Source organism: Blastomyces dermatitidis (assembly GCF_000003525.1).
Source record: "Blastomyces dermatitidis ER-3 genomic scaffold supercont1.6, whole genome shotgun sequence".
Classification (NCBI taxonomy): Eukaryota; Fungi; Ascomycota; class Eurotiomycetes; order Onygenales; family Ajellomycetaceae; genus Blastomyces; species Blastomyces dermatitidis.
The window spans coordinates 1,001,619-1,021,147 of NW_025544779.1; the positions used below are offsets into that span (position 1 = coordinate 1,001,619).

The window sequence follows — 19,529 nt, forward strand, 5'->3', positions numbered from 1 at the left end:
TTATTTCTTCTCTGTTCAATCTTGAGAAGTGTAGATATTAATTTAATAAGAGAAATCTAGTAAAGCTACTATAGTATAGTACTCTGTAAAAGATTATTTAGTTTTACTGTAATAATATATTAGTTTATCTCTTACAGTAATAATAATCTACACTATAGTATTATCTCAGACTGAATTTCTTTTTAAGTGATTTAACTATTTCTTAAAATAAGTAAATAAACTGTTATATATTTATTAAACTAACTACAGTATTAATATATAAGTGATTAAGACTGTTTTTATTATCTTATAAAACTGAAACAGTAAATTAATTATATATTTCAACTGAGTTTACTTTATATCAGAAAGTTTTAATATCTGAATCTTTTCTTAATTAGAGTATTATATTCAATAATTAATTATCTGATATAATTAAAGATGTAAGAGGCCTACGCCGATTAGATCAGTATAATATTGATAGGTCTTATATAATAAAGATAAAAACACTAGAGAAGGAAAGAAAGAGAAAGTACAAGAATCAGCAATTGAGGTGAATATTTATATATATATGTGATGATGTATGCAGTGAAGCTTCAGGGCAGAAGAATATATGTATGTTTATAGCAGCTGAGAATCAGTGATTGAGAATGACTGAGAATTGACAATTGAGAATGACTGAGAATTGAAGCATATATGAAATCTGTGAAGTGTAATGAAATAGTCTATATAATTGATTGAGATGGCAGCTGAGAATTGACAATCAAGAATGACTGAGAATCAGAGTGTACATGAAATCTGTGAAGTGTAATGAAATAGTCTATATGATTGATCAGGCGCAGCTGAGGATTGACAATCAAGAATGGCTGAGAATCAGAGCATATGTGAAATCTGTGAAGTGTAACAGAATAGTCTATATGATTGATCAGACGCAGCTCATCACATTAGCCCTCTCTTTTCAGAAGCAGTTTTCATCAGTAAAAGGCCGCTGTTTCAGATAACACAGAACTCAGAGTCTGATTAGTTGAGAAGGAATCAGATCAGTGGCAGCACAGTGATTCAGTGTGAAGTTTTTGATAAGAGAATACACTGAAGGTTATGATGTCTTATGACTGGGATTTTATCATTGCATAGTGACTTCTCTTCAAATCATTGTTGTTCAACCTCTTCAAGCTCCTGTTTGTGAATTTGAATAGAAGCTAATCTTTTCCCTGTTTCATCTGAGCTTTCTCATAGTTATCTTCTGAATCTTTCTCTAATGTAATGTGGTTAGTGTGAACAGGCACTGATTCATTCTTTAAACAAGAAGACACTGATCTTTCTCTTAAGTATGAAGACACATAGATTGATTGACAGTTGAAAGCAATGTGTTCTGATCAGTTACAGTTGATATACACTTCATGTTGATGTTGATCAGTGACTTCTTCAGAAGTGATTTCAGAAACTCAGAAGTCTATTTGAATGATGAAAACTCTTGCTTATGCATAGGCATTTGAATTTATTCAGTTCATGGCATCTGCATCATTGTTCTTCGGTGTGAGTGTATGAGTGACTGAGTTATTTATCAGTGCAGGTGTATAAGTCACTGAGTTATTTATCAATACAGGTGTATAAGTGACTGAGTTATTTATCAGTGCAGGTGTATAATATCTTCTATTACTATTCTGTATACTCTTGAGCTTGATAAGATGATTATTCATTGTCCGGAGCTGTGTGCAGAAGCCTTTATAAGTCTGGTCTTCATCTATGCTTACAAGAGCCTGTAAGAGTTTGAAAGTTAATGTCTTCTTGAGCATGCTAATCTTCATTCAATTCTCTCAAGATTGATTACCTGCTTCTAGAATCTTGATATTAAAGTCAGAAATGAATGTTGTAAGAGAAGTGTTTCTCTGTCAAGTACTCTGTAATCAATCTAATGCTTTCTATTGTATAACAGTGTCTCAGAACAGAATATCAAGATATTTCATGATATTGTCAGATATTTATAACACTGATTCACATGCTTTCATTCATGAATGAAACTTCTATTTTATATGATTCTTCAATCTTTCATTGATATATTAATCTTGATTAATTAACAAATCAATGAAATATTCATCTATACTCAGTTTCACAAGCATTTTCATCCTTCATGATGAGTAGAGAGTGAGATTGAAAGTATTGAAATATATAGAAGTATCTAAGCATTCTTTCAGTACTTTTGTATTCAATTCTGTAGATGTTGAAATTGCATGAGTTTCTTGTGATAATTGTTAAATCTTTTCATATTAATGTTGTTAAGTTGCATGCATGTCTGCTATCTGTTATTATTGTAGTTTCAACATTGCTCGGAGCCACTGTGACACTGTATCTATGCTCATGTTCGGAAGTTCTCTTATATTGTTGTTAAACATGATTATATTGATCATCAGATATATAATATATCTGAAGAAGTGTAATTATATTCTTATACATCTGAGTGTCAGAACTCTCAAGTCTTTTACTGATATTCTCTTTGTAAGATCTTACTCTCTTCATAAGATCTTATTATAGAGTCAGAGTGACTGGCGAGCAAGCTTCTATCTGAGAACTCAGTGTCTGCTTAACTGTGTGTTCTCTTTCTTACATGTTGTTACATGTTTAAATATCTCTTAATGAATAATCATTTCTGATGAGAGAACAATGCTTGAATAATTGTTTTCTAATAAGAAGATAATGAGCATTTTTATAGTATAAGAGGTCTACACTGATTAGATCAGTATAATATTGATAGATCTTATATAACAAAGATAAAAACACTAGAGAAGAAAAGAAAGAGAAAGTGCAAGAATCAGCAATCAAGATGAATATTTATATGTGTATGTGATGATGTACACAGTGAAGCTTTGAGGTGGAAGAATATATGTGCATTCATAGCAGCTGAGAATCAGTGATCAAGAATGACCAAGAGTCAGCAATCAAGAATGACCGAGAATCAAAGCATACATGAAATCTGTGAAGTGTAATGAAATAGTCTATATGATTGATTGAAGTGGCAGCTGAGAATCAGCAATTGAGAATGACTGAGAATCAAAGTATATATGAAATCTGTGAAGTGTAACAGAATAGTCTATATAATTGATCAGGCACAGCCGAGGATCAGCAATCAAGAATGGCTGAGAATTGAAGTGTACGTGAAATCTGTGAAGTGTAATGAAATAGTCTATATAATTGATCGGGCGCAGCCCGTCACAAAAGAGTTTAGATAGCTATTTTATATATTAAACTTTATTATATTCTAATATTCTGTATTATATTCAGTGATATGACTGATTTGTTTATTTATTAAATATTATAAAATTATTATTATTATTTAGAGAAGATATAAATCACATTAATAATATTTTAAATTTATGATATTTAAATTATTAATCAATCTATTCAAAATTAATAGTAGTATTATTAAAAAACATTATTAAAAAGTAATATTAAAAAGTGTTATTAAAAAATATTATCTTTTATAAAATAAATATAAAAGTTACTTAAGTAATTACTTTTATCTTATTCTTATTTTAAGAATCAGTTATCTTATTATTCTTTATCTCAATATTAAGATTCTTTATCAGTATTTATATTATAAGTTGAATTATATAAGTAATACAGAGAATATAATCTTATTTATTATTTTAAAAATACAAAGTTAATTTTTACTTCAAGCTCTTTATTATAGTATAGTTATTCACAGTATTATCAGTTATAATTATAAGAAGACTGAGACTAATATTTTAATAGTTATTTTTAATTATAGTTATTAATATCTCTATTATATAATTCTTAGTATAACTACTAATTAATGATTTAAATTCAATTAATATCTCTTAATAAGTTCAGTTCTTATTAATATAATAATATATAACTCTTATAAATATAAGATTATTTATACTAGTTTATATATTCACTGTGAGAGATACTCTTCAATGATTCTTCAACTCTGATTCTAGATATTATATATTAACTTTATAGTATATTTTAAGATTGAATCAAAGACAGAATCAATGTAAAATATGAAGATTTAAATTAAGTATTTAAAGAAGTGTTCAGAATTCAGAGTTTTCAATTAATTAAAGAGAAAGATTCAGAGATATATATATATAAAATAATTATTCACAGAAGTTATTAGATAAGAGTTATAAAATCAGAGTACTGATATATAGTTATTTTCATATAATTTTCTTCAAATTAGAAAGTTAGTATTATTAAAAATTATTATCTAATAGAGTAATTTATTATTATTATTATTATTATTATTCTTTTATTATACTCATATGCAAGCGGAGCTTATGATGAGTCCTTGCATGATGTTAAATACAGGCCAAGTGTTGATTATACAGGAGGAAATACAGGTGTTGAGACCACGCCAAGATAACAAGAACATAGGAAATACAAAGAAGTGACAAATTAAATACATGCGATAATAACTTCTCAGCTCAGGAACATAGAGCAATTTTATTGAAGCAATTTGTACACCTCTGTATTTATTAGAAACCTGAGGTGCTTGGGTTCCAGATTTAATGTATCCCCTGCGGGTTTCGAACCCACACGCCCTGGTTTCCCACGCCAAGGCACTACCGGGTGGCTGCATTAACCATTCAGCCACTGAGACAGAGTAATTTATTAGCTCAGTAGTAATTTTCTAATTATTTTTCTTTTATTATCTATATTCTGATAACTTCAGATATCAGAAAATTTCTTCAGAGTTATAATTAGTTTATAATAAATATTTCTGAATGAAGTTATAGTAATTATAGTAGAGAGATAACTCTTCAGTAATTTATAATATAATCTATTAATAATTATTTCATAGTTTATCTCAGTATTTATATTAAGTTTTTTATAAATTTCATAATCTGAAATCAGATGTGAAGAATGAAGTGATTATTTATTATAATTAAAAAAGAGTATTCTGTATTAAATTGTAAATAATATAGATTTTGTAATTTATAGTGATTTCTTGAAGAGTTTATAGATCTTTAATAGAAGTAAAAGAAGTAAAAGAAGTGAATTCAGAAGATATAATAATAATTTAAGAAAGATAATAATTTATTTTTAATAACTAATCACTGATATATGTAAGAAGAATTAATATAAGAGAAAATAATCTTGTTTCTTAGCTTAGTTATAATTTTAGTACTAACTTAGATTGAATATCATTGATGTATAAAAGTAAATAAATAATCTTGATTAATCTCTATTATATTTCTTAAAATATATTAATATTATGAAAGAGAGTATTACTAAATTATATTATCAGATAATATTATTAAAAATATATTAATATTATAAATATCAATGTTGAAAAAATGTTGATACTAGCTTTATCTTATAAAGCTGACTTATAAGATATAAATAATAATATTATAATATCAGAGTTTATTAATTAATTATACTAAGCTTGTCAATCTGACTTCTTAGATCTATTTAAATAATTAATTCTCTGAGAAAAAGACTAATAAGATCTCTTCTAAGTAATTAATAACAGAATCTAAACAGTATTATAACAGCTTTAGTATAGAGAAAGTAAAGAAGAATTTTAAGTATTCTGATTTTTCACTCACTGTGAAGAAATATTAAAAAAGATTTGATAAAGATCTCTATTTCAACTGCAGAGTTGATAATCACTATATCAGTGATTATAAGAAGCTGAAGAAGAAAAGAAACTGAGAAGATATCTTCTTAAAGTTAACTTCTCTTCTAACAAATATATCTATGAAAGATAAAGAAGAGAAAGAAATAAAGAATTAATAATTCTCACATCTCTGAGTTTATATTATAATCATAATATATACTCTGAATAAGAAGATATTAGTGAGATATCTACTTAACTTTAAGATAAATACTAACTTTATATTCTATTTCTTTTCTTTGATAAAGAGTTAACAGAAGATAAATCTATTAAATTATGTAAAATTTACTGATGAAATAAAATATCACTGTTTTAGTATAATTCAAGTAAAATATATAATTATAGACTTAGAAGAAATCTTTAAAAAGAGCAGTCTGCTTCTTCACATAGTTAATATTATAGATAAGAATATTATTCTAGATCTTCTATAATTGAGAGAAAATAATTCTCTCATTAACTGAGTTACTCAGATGTAACAGTATTATCTCATTAATAAAGAGACAGTAATAGAGAAATCTGAAGAGTTTTATTAAAAGAATTTTGAGAAAAAGACAGAGTTAATATACTGTGTAGTAGATGACTGAGACTTGAGAATAGATAAAGAAGTTATCACTCTTATTACAAGATTAGCAGCAGTATCTATTATTAAAGATAAATATATATAATATCTCTTTACAGATTATAAAAATATCTTTTTAGAAAGAAAAGCAGTGAAGTTTTCTGATATTAAGATATAATATAATATTTATCTTAAAGATAGTGTAACAGTGTTACAGTGCTGTACAGATCTCTTTACAACTTATCTGTAAAGAAATTGAATATTCTGTATAAATATCTTAAGAAAATATAATTAAAAAACTGAATGCACTTATCAAAGAGTCTGACAGAGATATCTATACTTTTTATACTTAAGAAGAATAATAGACTACATCTATATATAGACTACAGAGGTCTTAATAAGATGATAATTAAGAATTACTATTTATTACTGTTAATTAATAAGATAATTAATCAATTATCTGAAGTAAAGATATTTTCAAAGATTGATATACAGAATATCTATCATAGAATCAGAGTTAATAAAGATAATGTTTAAAAAACAGCTTTTCATATTAAGTACAGTAATTTTAAATATCTTGTTTTATCTTTTAATCTTTATAACACTTCAGTTATCTTTCAGATCTATATAAATAAAACACTGTGAAATCTTATTAATATCTTCTGTATAATATATCTGAATGACATTCTAATCTTCTCAAAATCAGAGAAAGAATATGATACTTATTATTATTATTATTATTATTCTTCAATTATAGATGTATGCAGTCAGAGACTATGACATCTATCTGAGAACTTTTAGTTCTCAGAGTTTTTCCTATATCTGTAAAGTTAACTATTATACATTCATCAATTTCAGATATGCAAAATCAGAAAATTCCAGCTCAGAATATAAAAACTGTTTACAAATTGCAGTGTTTTAACATCTTCTGATACTTTGAAATCATTTGACAATATCATGACAAAGGAAAAGAGAAAAAGAACACAGTCTTAAAGATAGACACATTAAATAGATAGATAGAAAGGAATTGAAAGGAAAAGATAAAGTAAAGAGAGACTGTAACAAAACAAATTATTAAAAGATAATGTATAGCTGTTTTAACAGACTATATCTGATTGATTTCCTTCTCTTCATATTCAGATAATTCTGAATTTAGTCATTTTCTTATAGCTGCTTGAGTTTCTGATAGAAAGTCTATTAAATATTTAATTCCTGTCTCAGTTGAGAATAAGAATCTTATATTTAATTGATTTAGATCATACTTCTCTTTTAATCTGACTCTGAGACTATTGTATAATGCACAGTGCATTACAATATACTCAGAATTCTCATTTGTGTTACAGAATGAGCATTCTATTGAGTCAAATCTATCATCAAATCTTTGTATATAAGATTTGAAATAGCCATGTTCTAGTTTCAGCTGTATTATAGATGAGAATATTTTCTTTTTACATTTAATTAAACAAGATTTTCACTTGGGTTTTGTTTCAAATCTTGAATAATATATCCTCTTCTTTTGTTTCTGTCAGCTTTCATTTCACTTATCTAAACAAGATTCTTTTATTTTTCTCTTTATAAAAGATCAGAACATAATTTTTTGAATAAATCTGCTTAATTCTGCACTCTTTTTTACAGCTGAATCAGTCAATTCATTGTCATGAATATTCATATGAGTAGAAACTCAGTATAGATAAATTATCAGCTTTAATATTCTTCTCTTTTGAATTTTCAAAACAGAGTTTAAGATCAGTTCAAGATTCATTTGATCATTATGAATCTGACTACTTCTAAGTCTTTTTAAAGCAGCTTGACTATCAGAGAATATTCATATCTCTTTTAAACTATTTTCTCTTTTATAAGATTTTATTTCTATGAGTTTGAAAGCTTTCACTATTATAAATAGTTCAGTATCAAAGACTTCAGATTCACAGCCTAGATTTCAGAAATCTGAGATAAAATTGATATTATCTTCAGTATAAGCAATGTCTGTGTCTAATCTATTCAGGTTCTCATTTTTTGAGTCATCTGAATAAATCAGAATAGAGTCTTTTATATTGATTATAGAAATTCTCTTCAAATACTGTTCATATTCTTTCTCTTTTAATAGTTCACTTATTTATAAGTCTATAAGAGATTCAAGCTTTTCTCTTCAGAGAGATAACTTCTCATGATTCACTTTTTCAATATTTAAAGAAGAAAATTGATTTTTAATCAGAGAGCATAGTCTGTAAAGTTGAGAAGACATTTTCTTTGAAGAATCATTTTCATTTCAATCAAGAAATCTATTTCAATTCAGTTCATTTCCAGAGTTAATTAATGAAAATGAAGAAGAGACTCTTTCTCTGATTATATAATTTAAGCTTATCTTTATAACTCTCAGTGTATAGTTCATACAGATCTTTTTAAATCTATAGTAGAAGAAGAAATTGAAGGCTACAATTTTCATTACTTTAATAGAAAGATGATTTAAATACTTCTAGAATTCTTCTCAAGACTCTGTTTTGCAGACTTTGAAAGAGTTCAGTGAAGTTCTCTTGATTATTTTATCAAACTTGAACTTCATAATCAGCTACTGATGTAATACAGGCTATATATAACTATCTCATAGCCTGGAAGAATAGACCTCTCTCTGTATTTAATAGTCTGATTATATTATTTAATAGTCTTTCTGTCTTGACAGTTCTTTGTTGAATGTGATATTTAAAATTCAACTTGAAGTTTAATCATACTCTCAATCATTTGATATTTACACTGAATTTAATCTCTCTATTTAAAAGAGTTAGAGATAGTTCTTTCTCATTGAATCTAGAAAAGAAATGAATTAACTCAGTTTTATTCATATCAAATTGAATTTGATTGATATCTGCTCTAATAAAGATTTTCTTTACAGCTTCTTCAATCACTTTCAAATTCTCTTTGATAGTTTTTGAGCTGTAGACTAGATCAATATCATTCATATAACTCAGAGATCACACTATTCTTATATTTCTATTTTTAAATAGATATACAGTGTATATTGCAAATAAAATAGATGAGATTGAAGATTCTTGTGATACTTCTATTTTTATCTCAGTCTTGTCTTATTTCATTTCATCAAAGAAAAGTTGTATGATTCTTTTAGACATAAAACAGTTAACTCATTTTATTAGAGAAAGTAGCAGTTTTAACATCTTCAAAGTCTGAATTAACTTTGACTTTGAAACATGATTAAATGCTTCTTTTATATCAATAAAAACTGCAGTTGAGACCAGATCTTCATGCTTTGCTATTTAAATATCATGAATAACTGAGAGAACAGTATTGATTACAGAATATTGTTTTCTATCTCTCATTTATTCACTGAATAAAAGAGAGTTATTAATAGAGCTTATAAAAGATAGTTAAGTAGCTATTATCTTTTTCAAAATCTTTTCTAGACAGTTTAATAGAGATATTACTCTATATGACTTAGAAATTGAAGTTTTTCTATTAGATTTTGCAAGAATCACTTCAGTGGCTTCTCTCCAGTATTCAGAATGATATTCATTTTTCAAGAGATTGAAAAAGAGCTCAAAATATTCATTTTTTAAGTAGAAATATGTATTTTGAATAATTAAGTGATTAATTGAATCAGGCCCTGCAGCAGTTTTAACAGAACTTGAGAAGATAACTGACTCTAATTTATCTTGTGTAAGATCAGATCATTCTCAGTTATTTTTATCAATGTAGTTGAGAAGTAATATATTCTCTTTCTCTGAATCTGAATCTGAATCTGATGAGTTTTGAAAGAGAATTCTCATGAAAGTTTGACATTTTTTCTCAAAAGAGTTTGCTGTATATGATTCATTCTGAAACTCATATTTTAAGGCTGAAAGTTTTGCTACACTTCTTGTTTTAGTATAGTTAAAAGCTTTAAAAACTTTCTTCTCTTATGCTTCTTCAAGAAATTTATTTCAGCAGTCTGTTTTAGCTTTTTTAATATCTGAAAAATATTCATTTCTGACAGCTTTGAACTCTTTATCAGATATTACATCATTCTTTCAATCTCTTCTAGCAGTAGCTAATTCTTTTCTTTTAGATGAGATATTCTCATTTCACTAAGGTTTTGAATACTCAGAAGATTTTCTCTTTGAAATATTATCTCTAATACTTGTTAGAATAATAGATGTAATAAGCTTCACTCTATTCTCAAGCATTTCATTTGAGATATCTTGATCAGAATTTCAATATAGCTCATTCTGTCTTTCAGATTTTAACAGTTTTATACTTTCTTCAACTGCTTTTCAATCAGCTTTTTCAAAGTTAAACTGATTAGAGAGAAGAGGATTTTCACTCATTTATTTTTCACTCAGTTCAATCTCAAATTGAATAATCTCATGATCTGATTCTGATGTCTCATTTGAATTAATAAATCAGTTTACAAGTCTTCTTTTCATTAGATTTTGTGACATGAAGATTAGATCTATAATAGATTTCTATTTCATGACTTTTCTAAAGAATGTTTGTTGATCAGACTTATTAATCAAATCTATTGAATGCTCAAAGATTCATTCAACTAGATTATCAGCTCTCACTGCTCTCTTGCATTCTGAATTTCATCAGAGATGATGTGTATTGAAATCTTCTACAATTATAGAGTTTCTTAATAAAGTTATGTTCAGAAATCCTCTATCAATTGTTCAGATATTGTTATTTTCCTTCAATGACTTTTCATTATAGATATTTATAAGCTGTATAGTATCAAACTCATTTTCTTTATCTATAATATCACTCATCAGAATATCAGAATCAGATATGATATCAAATCTTAGATTAAATTGATATCTTGATCTCTTTCTTTCATAGATCACTACTCTTGACTTTATCTCAGACTTTTGAGATAGAAAGCAGTAGTAGCTTGAATGAGAAATAATGTAATTTTACTCAGCATCAAAATTCAGTTCCTGAAGTAGTATAAAATCAACTTTTTATTCAAATGCAATTTGAAGACAAGAATAAATACAATTTGAGTTTCTATTCACATTATTTTGAATAAATGTGATTTTTGAAGAGTTTTTAAACTTTTTTTATTGTTTTTGTTATATATTCATACTAAAAGAGAGTAGAGATAGAGTAGAATCTAGTCACTATCATCAGATAGTAGATTATAACTATTTTGAAAAGTAGAGATCTCAACTGCTTGCATTATATCTAGTTTATCATCAGAGTCATTTCTCAATTCTCTAATCTTAACAGAAGTTTGAGAATTCAAATTCTGTTTACATTTAGCTGAAGAATTGAAGTTTGAAGATTTAGATAGTTGAGAGTTTCTTCTTTTTGAGCTTGCAGTTATAAGTCTACTGACTTGACTCTTCTCTTCAGTTCTAGATTAACTTTGAGCTTCATCTTTTCTCCAGTTCTTTTGAGTTCTAGAAGTAAACATACATTCTTTTGAGCTAGACACATGTTTTTCTTTGCAATTAGAGCACTTAAGCAGAGTATGTTGACAAATTTCATCTCTTTTTGAGCATATTTCATATTTATGCTCACTAGTTTTGTGATCTCTGGCACAGAATGCACATTTTGAGTCTCTAAAACATGAGATTGCAAAGTGTTCATATCTTTGACAGTTTGAACACTGTGTTTGAGCTTTGAGATTCATTCTTGAGTCTTTGTATTCATGAACTCTTATTTTCAAACCTGCTACTCTTACTTCAGAGATCTTTGACTGTTTAAGTGTTTTTATATATACTAGAACAGAGGCATTTCTTCTGCTTTGTCTGAACTCAATTGAATTTAGTTATACAGGCTTCTTTCTCAGTTGAATAGAGTTGTATTCTTTCAATTCATTTTTGAGAAGTAGCATTTCTTCTTCACAGTCAAAAATTTCAACTGAAATATTATGAAGAATGAATTTATCTCACTTTTCATCTCTTTCAGATAGAATTGTTATGTTTAACAAAGATTCTACTGCTGACTTTCAGAGATTCTCATTCTGAATAAGGAATTCAGCACTGAATTCAGATATTGTAGTCAGAATGATGAAGTTTTCAAAGAATAATGACTCAATTGAAGCTATAACTGGTTTTTGAACTTCAATATCAGTTATCAACTGAGAAAAGAACTGCTGATTAATTTCATTTCTGATTCTGAAAATGAGATTTGAGTTTAGCTTGTTTCTTTGCAGAATATCCTGGTTTGAGACATTGAGAATAAGTCTTCTATTTCTGAAGATTTGAAAGTTTTTCTCTTTTTACATTTTCTTTTTCACTTTTCTATGAATAGAGATATGAGCAGTATTCTTCTCAGTTTTCTCAGGATTTTGAGCAGGTTTTGAGACAGCAGGTTTAGTGACAGCAGATTCAGCTGCTTGAGCATATGTTTTCTTCTAATTCAAAGAAGAAGAAGAAGTAGAAAAAAAGAAAGAAGAAGAGTAAGATGAAGAGTCAGTGATTATACTAGGAATTTTCAATGTTTTTTGAACTGTGTTTGAGATTTCAAGTTTGAACTTGATCATCTTCTGTAGTTGTCTAGTCTGAGTATGAAGAATTAACAGAACTTCTTCATTCATCTCACTCAGACACTACTTTTTAAGAATCTTGCTTACTTTTTCAAGTTTCTGTATTTCAAGAACTTGTTATTTCTCTATTTCTTCTTTCTTTCTTCTCTTCAGAATTTCAATCTCAGGAATAGCATTTGAGAAAGCATCTTTTTCCACATCAACTGAGTGTATTTTTGAACTCATTGTTTTCACTCAATGAAAAGTTGATCAGACTGTTTCAATTGAGATATTTCTAAGTCTGTTTTCAATTGAAAAGTTGATCAGACTGTTTCAAAAGAAGAATAAAAGACTTTTATGTATAAAACATCTGATTTTTTTCATACTAGTTCAGTAACTAGGTTAGATTTTTGAAGAGAATCTAATAAACTAAAATTGATTTTTAAGATAAATCAATAAAATCTTTACAATCTCTTTCTTGGAATACAGTAAGGAAAAGTATGATATCAATTGATAATAAATCAGATAATATAACAGTTTTTGAGAGAAAAACTGATAAAAAATAAATCAATTTTTTACAGAGAAATTGATTAAAACTATTCAATTTTATTCTAAATCATTCAATTCTCCTCACACAACAAGTGTGCAACTCAAATCAGTTAATAAAGAGTGTAAAAAAGAATTAAGTATTAATAAAAGCTCTTCAGCCACTGAAAAAGTAATTCTTACTTAAAAGAATATGAAATTATGACAGAAAACAGCTCTGTTTTTAATTCTTTGTAAGAATATTGTGTAAAACTCAGAGAAAAACACCTTACTTTTTCAAGAGAAGTAAAAAACTATTTCTAAGATCTTTTTTTTTTTGCATTAACTGCTGCAGAAGAATGAGATAGAAACTGCTAAGATATGCACTAGACTGACTGCTGAGATCATGAATTTTATATTTGATTTCATTTAATCTGATCTCATACATTTCTTGGCGTGAATCCTGCTGGGACTAATCATTAAATAAACATGCAAAGTGACTATATATCAGATCTCAAAATGAAACCATGACTTGAAAAAAATGAGAAAGTGATCTCATTTGATTTCATTTAGTTCCATTCTTGACATAAAGTTACTATTTTTAGACATTTTAAGGTTTTTTTAGACTATTTTTAATTTTTTAAAAAGTAACACTTTTTGATAACACTCAAATGAGATTTAAAGTCATTTAAAGCAATAAAAATAATTTAAATTGAGAAGTGAAAATTATAATCTCATTTGAAAAATGTGACAAGAGTAGACAGTAAGTCTCACTGAGACAGTATGAGACTACTATCTAATGTTAGAACTGTGTAATAAGATCTGTCAAATTGATAATGAGACTATCAAAAATTCTGATTCTAGTCTCAGACACGATTATACAGTCAGTCTATGCACTACTGTATACTCTTTATCAAGACTTTCCCTCTTCAGAGTCTTGATATTATAGAGAATATAAGTCTGTTTCTATATAATAATATAAATATTATCAGCAGGATGTAGAGGAACTGATTATTTATATCTCAAAATAAAAGACTTTGTCAATGATTATATTAATATAGAGTTAATTCTTAAATTCAATAGAAACCTAGTGTTACTGTTCTCAATCCCTTGCAGAATCTATTGAATATTGAGATATTAAAACTAGATTTAATATATCTCACTGTGCAGGGATCAAAGACTCAGTCAGACCTTGAGATATACTGATTTTATAGTTGTTGATGTGCTGTTGACTTGTTATCTGCTGGTTATGTATTGAATGCTGTTGCCGAGGTATCTTTTTGTATTATTCTGCCGGGGATGGGCCAGATTGAGAGGGGTAGTACAAGGGTGAGACTTGGTGTTGAAGTCTAGATACACTGATGACAGACTGTGGAGATTGCACTTCAGAAGTGTCCGTTGATTATGTGCTTGATATTATCGCCGAGGTATCTTTTTGTATTTTTCTGCCGGGGATGGGCCAGATTGGGAAGGGCGGTACGAGGGTGGGACTTGGCGTTGATGTTTTGGAACATCAAAGGTGGACAGGGTTTTCGCGGAGGTCGCTTCTCAGATATCTCCACAATTACAGATCGGGGATCTTCCAAAATCAAGAAGATTGGCGCATATGGCTATGTCTCTTCACCTTACAATTTGTATGGCACTTTGGCCCGGGGTTGTGGTGTGGTAGGGGTGAACGGGGGATAATCCCACACGGGAGTTTCGAACAACGTCTAGTTCACGTTTGGCTGGATATCTCCACCACCACACGGGGTATGCGGTCGGCGATGGGGTCCAAATGCTCGTATGATCGAGGGCTTTTCGATGGATCTATCGGCGGGTTCTTATTCGAAAAATCGATATGATACTTATATTTAAGAAGTATTAAGTTACTTAAGACAGTATCAACTCTATATAAACACTGAAAAATACTTATTCTATATACAGAAGATTGATTTCTTAGATTATATTATTAAGATGAATAATATTTCAATAAATAGAAGCTGAGTCTCTGTTATTAAGAACTAGCTGATGCTATAAATATACTGTGAGATGCAAATATTTCTAGAATTTATAAATTTCTACAGATAATTTATCTATATATATTCACAGATTACTGCTTCTCTTACAGATTTATTAAAGAGAAATATAAAAGACAGAAAAACAGAACTATTTATTCTTACTCAAGATATTATATAGATATTTGTAGAATTAAAACAAGTTTTTACAGATATTATAATACTGAATTACTTTAATCTTAACTTACTCAGTCAGTGTGAGACTGATATATTCAAGAATGAGATCTATGAAATCTTTTCACAGTTGATACTGAAGATCTTTCAATATTGAAAGAATCAGAGAATAATTATCTCTGAGAATATAGATAATGAAATGTCTGTAAAAGAAGACTTTTTTATAAAGTTTATAAAACACTGTGAATAAAAATCAGTGATCTTCTTTAGACTGGCCGGCGGGACCATGAATTTCACATTTGGTCCCATTTGGTCTGGTCTCATACATTTCTTGGCGTGAGTCCCACCAGGATCAAGCCTCAAAAAAATCTGAAAATGGACCATTTCTGAGAGAAATGGTGTGAAAAATGACCAGATTTAATTCAAGAACAGTGAAATGAGAGTAATTTTCCAGGATAAACTGTGAAAGATGATCATTCTTTCAAAATCAGAATGGGACTGAAACTGAAGATCAAAATCAGTCTCATTCAGTTCATTCAGTGATTGCTTATATAATCAGAATTTGGTAACAATTATTGATAACACTCATGAAACAACTAAATACATTCTTATGCAAGTTTATTCTTCACTTTCTCATGAAAACTACACTTCTCTGATATACTGTGATCAGAGGTATTAAACTGTCTGATAATTTCATGTTTTATAATCATGAGTTTCTTGATTATTTCTCCTTGTAATTGTCCTCAGTGATAGTGACAAATATCTTGACTTGAGTTGAACTTTCACTTCATTCTCACCCCTGTCAATGGAATTGTCAGAATATCACATGCTATCAGTGCAACAGTTGAATATATACTCTCAACAATTTTTCATAACTCTAGAATTGATTTAGTGTGTAAATTTGTTGAATTATCTTGAAGATAGCAGTCAAATTCAGTTTTATAAGCATGTAGTTTTGCCTGATTTTCAGTTGCAATCAATGTATGTAAGTTCTGTTTCAAAGTTAGTATTATAGTTCTATGTGATATGAAGTGTTATCAAAGATTATTACTTACTAGGGAATTGTATTTCACTGTCTTCACATCTCAAACATCTGCTCATTCAAATCTCTGATAGTTGACATTGTAGTAGTCTTAAGCTAATTTGACATATGAGTCTCATTCCTTCTCTGTTCAATCTTGAGAAGTGTAGGTGTTAACTCAATGAGAGGGATCTAGTAGAGCTGCTATAGCATAGTACTCTGCAAAAGATTGTTCTGTTTTGCTGTAGTAATATGCCAGTTTATCCCTTGCAGCAACAATAGCCTGTGCTATAGCATCATTTCAGACTGAATTTCTTTTTGAGTGATTCAACTGCTTCTTAAGATAAGTAAATAAACTGTTATACACCCACCAGGCTGACTGCAGCATTGGTGTATAAGTGATTGAGACTGTCTTTGTTGTCTTATAAAACTGAAACAGTAAATCAATCACATATTTCAACTGAGTTCACTTCATATCAGAAAGTTTCAATATCTGAATCTTTTCCTGATCAGAGTGTTGCACTCAATGATCAATCATCTGATGCAATCAAAGAGTCTGAACAGCTATCTTATATGTTAAACTTCATCATATTCTAACATTCTGTATCATATTCAGTGATGTGACTGATTTGTTTGTTTGTTGAATATCATGGAATTGTTGTTGTTGTTTAGAAGAGATACAAATCACATTAGCAATGTTTCAAATCTATGATATTTAAATTATTAGTCAATCTATTCAAAATTAACAGTAGCATTATCAAAAAGTGTTATTAAAAAGCAATATCAAAAAGTATTGTCAAAAAACATTATCTTTTGCAAAGTGAATGTAAAAGTTACTTGAGTAATCACTTCTATCTCATTCTCATCTCAAGAATCAGCCATCTCATTATTCTTCATCTCAATGTTAAGATTCTTTATCAGTGTTTACATCACAAGTTGAACCACATGAGCAATGCAGAGAATATGACCTTATTTATCATTTCAGAAATGCAAAGTCAATTTTTGCTTCAAGCTCTTCATCATAGTGTAGTTATTCACAGTATTGTCAGTTGTAATTGTAAGAAGACTGAGACTAATATTCTAATAGTCATTTTTAATCACAGTTATTAATACCTCTGCTATATAATCCTCAGTATGACTACTGATCAATGATTTAAATTCAATTAATGTCTCTTGATAAGTTCAGTTCTCATCAATATAATAACATGTAACTTTCATAAATGCAAGATTGTTTGTACTAGTTTATGCATTCACTGTGAGAGACACTCTTTGATGATTCTTCAACTCTGATTCTAGATGTTGCATATTAACTTTGTAGTATATCTTGAGGTTGAACTGAAGACAGAATTGATATAAAATATGAAGATTTGAATTAAGCATTTGAAGAAGTGTTCAGAATTCAGGGTTTTCAATTGATTGAAGAGAAAGATTCAGAGATATACACATGCAAAGTAATTGTTCACAGAAGTTATCAGATGAGAGTTGTGAAATCAGAGTACTGATATGAAGTCATTTTCACATGATTTTCTTCAAATTAGAAAGTTAGTGTTATCAAAAATCATTATCTGATAGAGCAACTTATCAGCTCAGTAGTAATTTTCTGATTATTTTTCTTTTATTGTCTGCATTCTGATGACTTCAGATGTCAGGAAATTTCTTCAGAGTTATAACCAGTTTATGATGAATGTTTCTGAATAAAGTTGCAGTGATTGCAGCAAAGAGATAGCTCTTCAGTAATCTGCAATGCAACCTGTTAATAATTATTTCATAGTTCATCTTGATATTTGTGTTGAGTTTTCCATAAATTTCATGACCTGAAATCAAATGTGAAGAATGAAGTGATTATTCATCATAATTGAAAGAGAGCATTCTGTGTTGAATTGTAAACAATGTAGACTTTGTGATTCACAGTGATTTCTTGAAGAGTTTGTGAATCTTCAATAGAAGTAAAAGAAGTGAAAGAAGTGAATTCAGAAGACATGATAATAATTTGAGAAAGATAATAATTTATTTTCAATAACTGATCACTGATGTGTGTAAGAAGAATTAATATAAGAGAAAATAATCTTGTTTCTTAGCTTAGTTATAATTTTAGTACTAACTCAGATTGAATATCATTGATGTATAAAAGTAAATAAACAATCTTGATTAATCTCTGTCATATTTCTTGAAATATATTAATATTGTGAAAGAGAGTGTTATCAAATTACATTATCAGATGATATTATTAAAAATATATTAATATTGTGAATATCAATGTTGAAAAAATGTTGATACTTATACATTATAGTGATTTATGAATCATGATAGTTAAATATATATATATATATATATCATTCCTGACTTGATTACAACTTGTACAATAATTTTTGAAAACTCAAAATCAATTTTAATTATTAATAATTAAAAACTTAAACTTATAACTAACTAATATAAAAAGAAAAAAATCTACTTCTTCTCTTCCTCATTCTTCTTATCATTCTTCATAATTCACTTCTCATTCTTCTTCTTCTTCTTCTCCTCCTTCTTCTTCTCCTTCTCATCTGAGGTGATAATCACCTCAAAATCTCCCTTCACTGCCTTCTCAGAGAAGGGTTCTCACTGCTCCCTCTCAGCCAGGTCAACCTGCACCTCAAAATCCCACATTTCCTGGTCTGCTGTCTCAGGTTCCACCCCAGCGGTAAGCAGATTGACATGCTCAGAGAGCAGGGCTGCCTCCTCAATGTCCTGAATCATGAAGTGCATTTGAGACCTGAACAAGGCCTCAATCCTCTCCTCCTCTGCCAGCTCCTGCTAATCAATTAGAGAACAGAAGTGTTATCAAAAATTGTTATCTCTCAATAAAAAACTTATCAGTTTTGACTTCTTTGTCTCTCACTCTAATACCTTCTTAATCTTCTTCTGCTGCTGCTTATTTATAGTAACACTCTTCTTCTCTCTCTCTCTCTTCATCTTGGTCTTAAATTATTCTCAGAACTTCTCCTGGTCTCATCACTGCTGCATGAGGCTCTTCACTATCTTCTTTTTCAATCTCTCACAGACAGTGTCATCTGTATTATTTCTATACTTAGTTCAGTCTAAATCTATCAGAAGTATTACTTAAAATTGTTATCATTCTACTCTCTTACAGAGCCTCTTCAAGGCATTATAACATGCCTTGCAATCTGTCTCCCTGTGCT

The 19,529-nt window shown here is 28.5% G+C and overlaps 1 protein-coding gene and 1 pseudogene across 2 annotated transcripts; both read right to left on the reverse strand.

The window, feature by feature from the left end:
• Window positions 1-4,508: 4,508 nt before the first annotated feature.
• BDCG_17205 lies at window positions 4,509-4,597 on the reverse strand (annotated as a pseudogene). The gene has a single exon. The product of its transcript is annotated as a tRNA-OTHER (tRNA).
• A 14,351-nt stretch (window positions 4,598-18,948) lies between these two features.
• BDCG_17206 (uncharacterized protein) lies at window positions 18,949-19,302 on the reverse strand (the record flags this gene model as incomplete). The annotated part of the gene is made up of 2 exons (XM_045426349.1): window positions 18,949-19,143; window positions 19,237-19,302. 2 exons carry the CDS (start codon window positions 19,300-19,302, stop codon window positions 18,949-18,951), a joined length of 261 nt encoding a protein of 86 aa, XP_045281415.1.
• Between the last annotated feature and the right edge of the window lie 227 nt (window positions 19,303-19,529).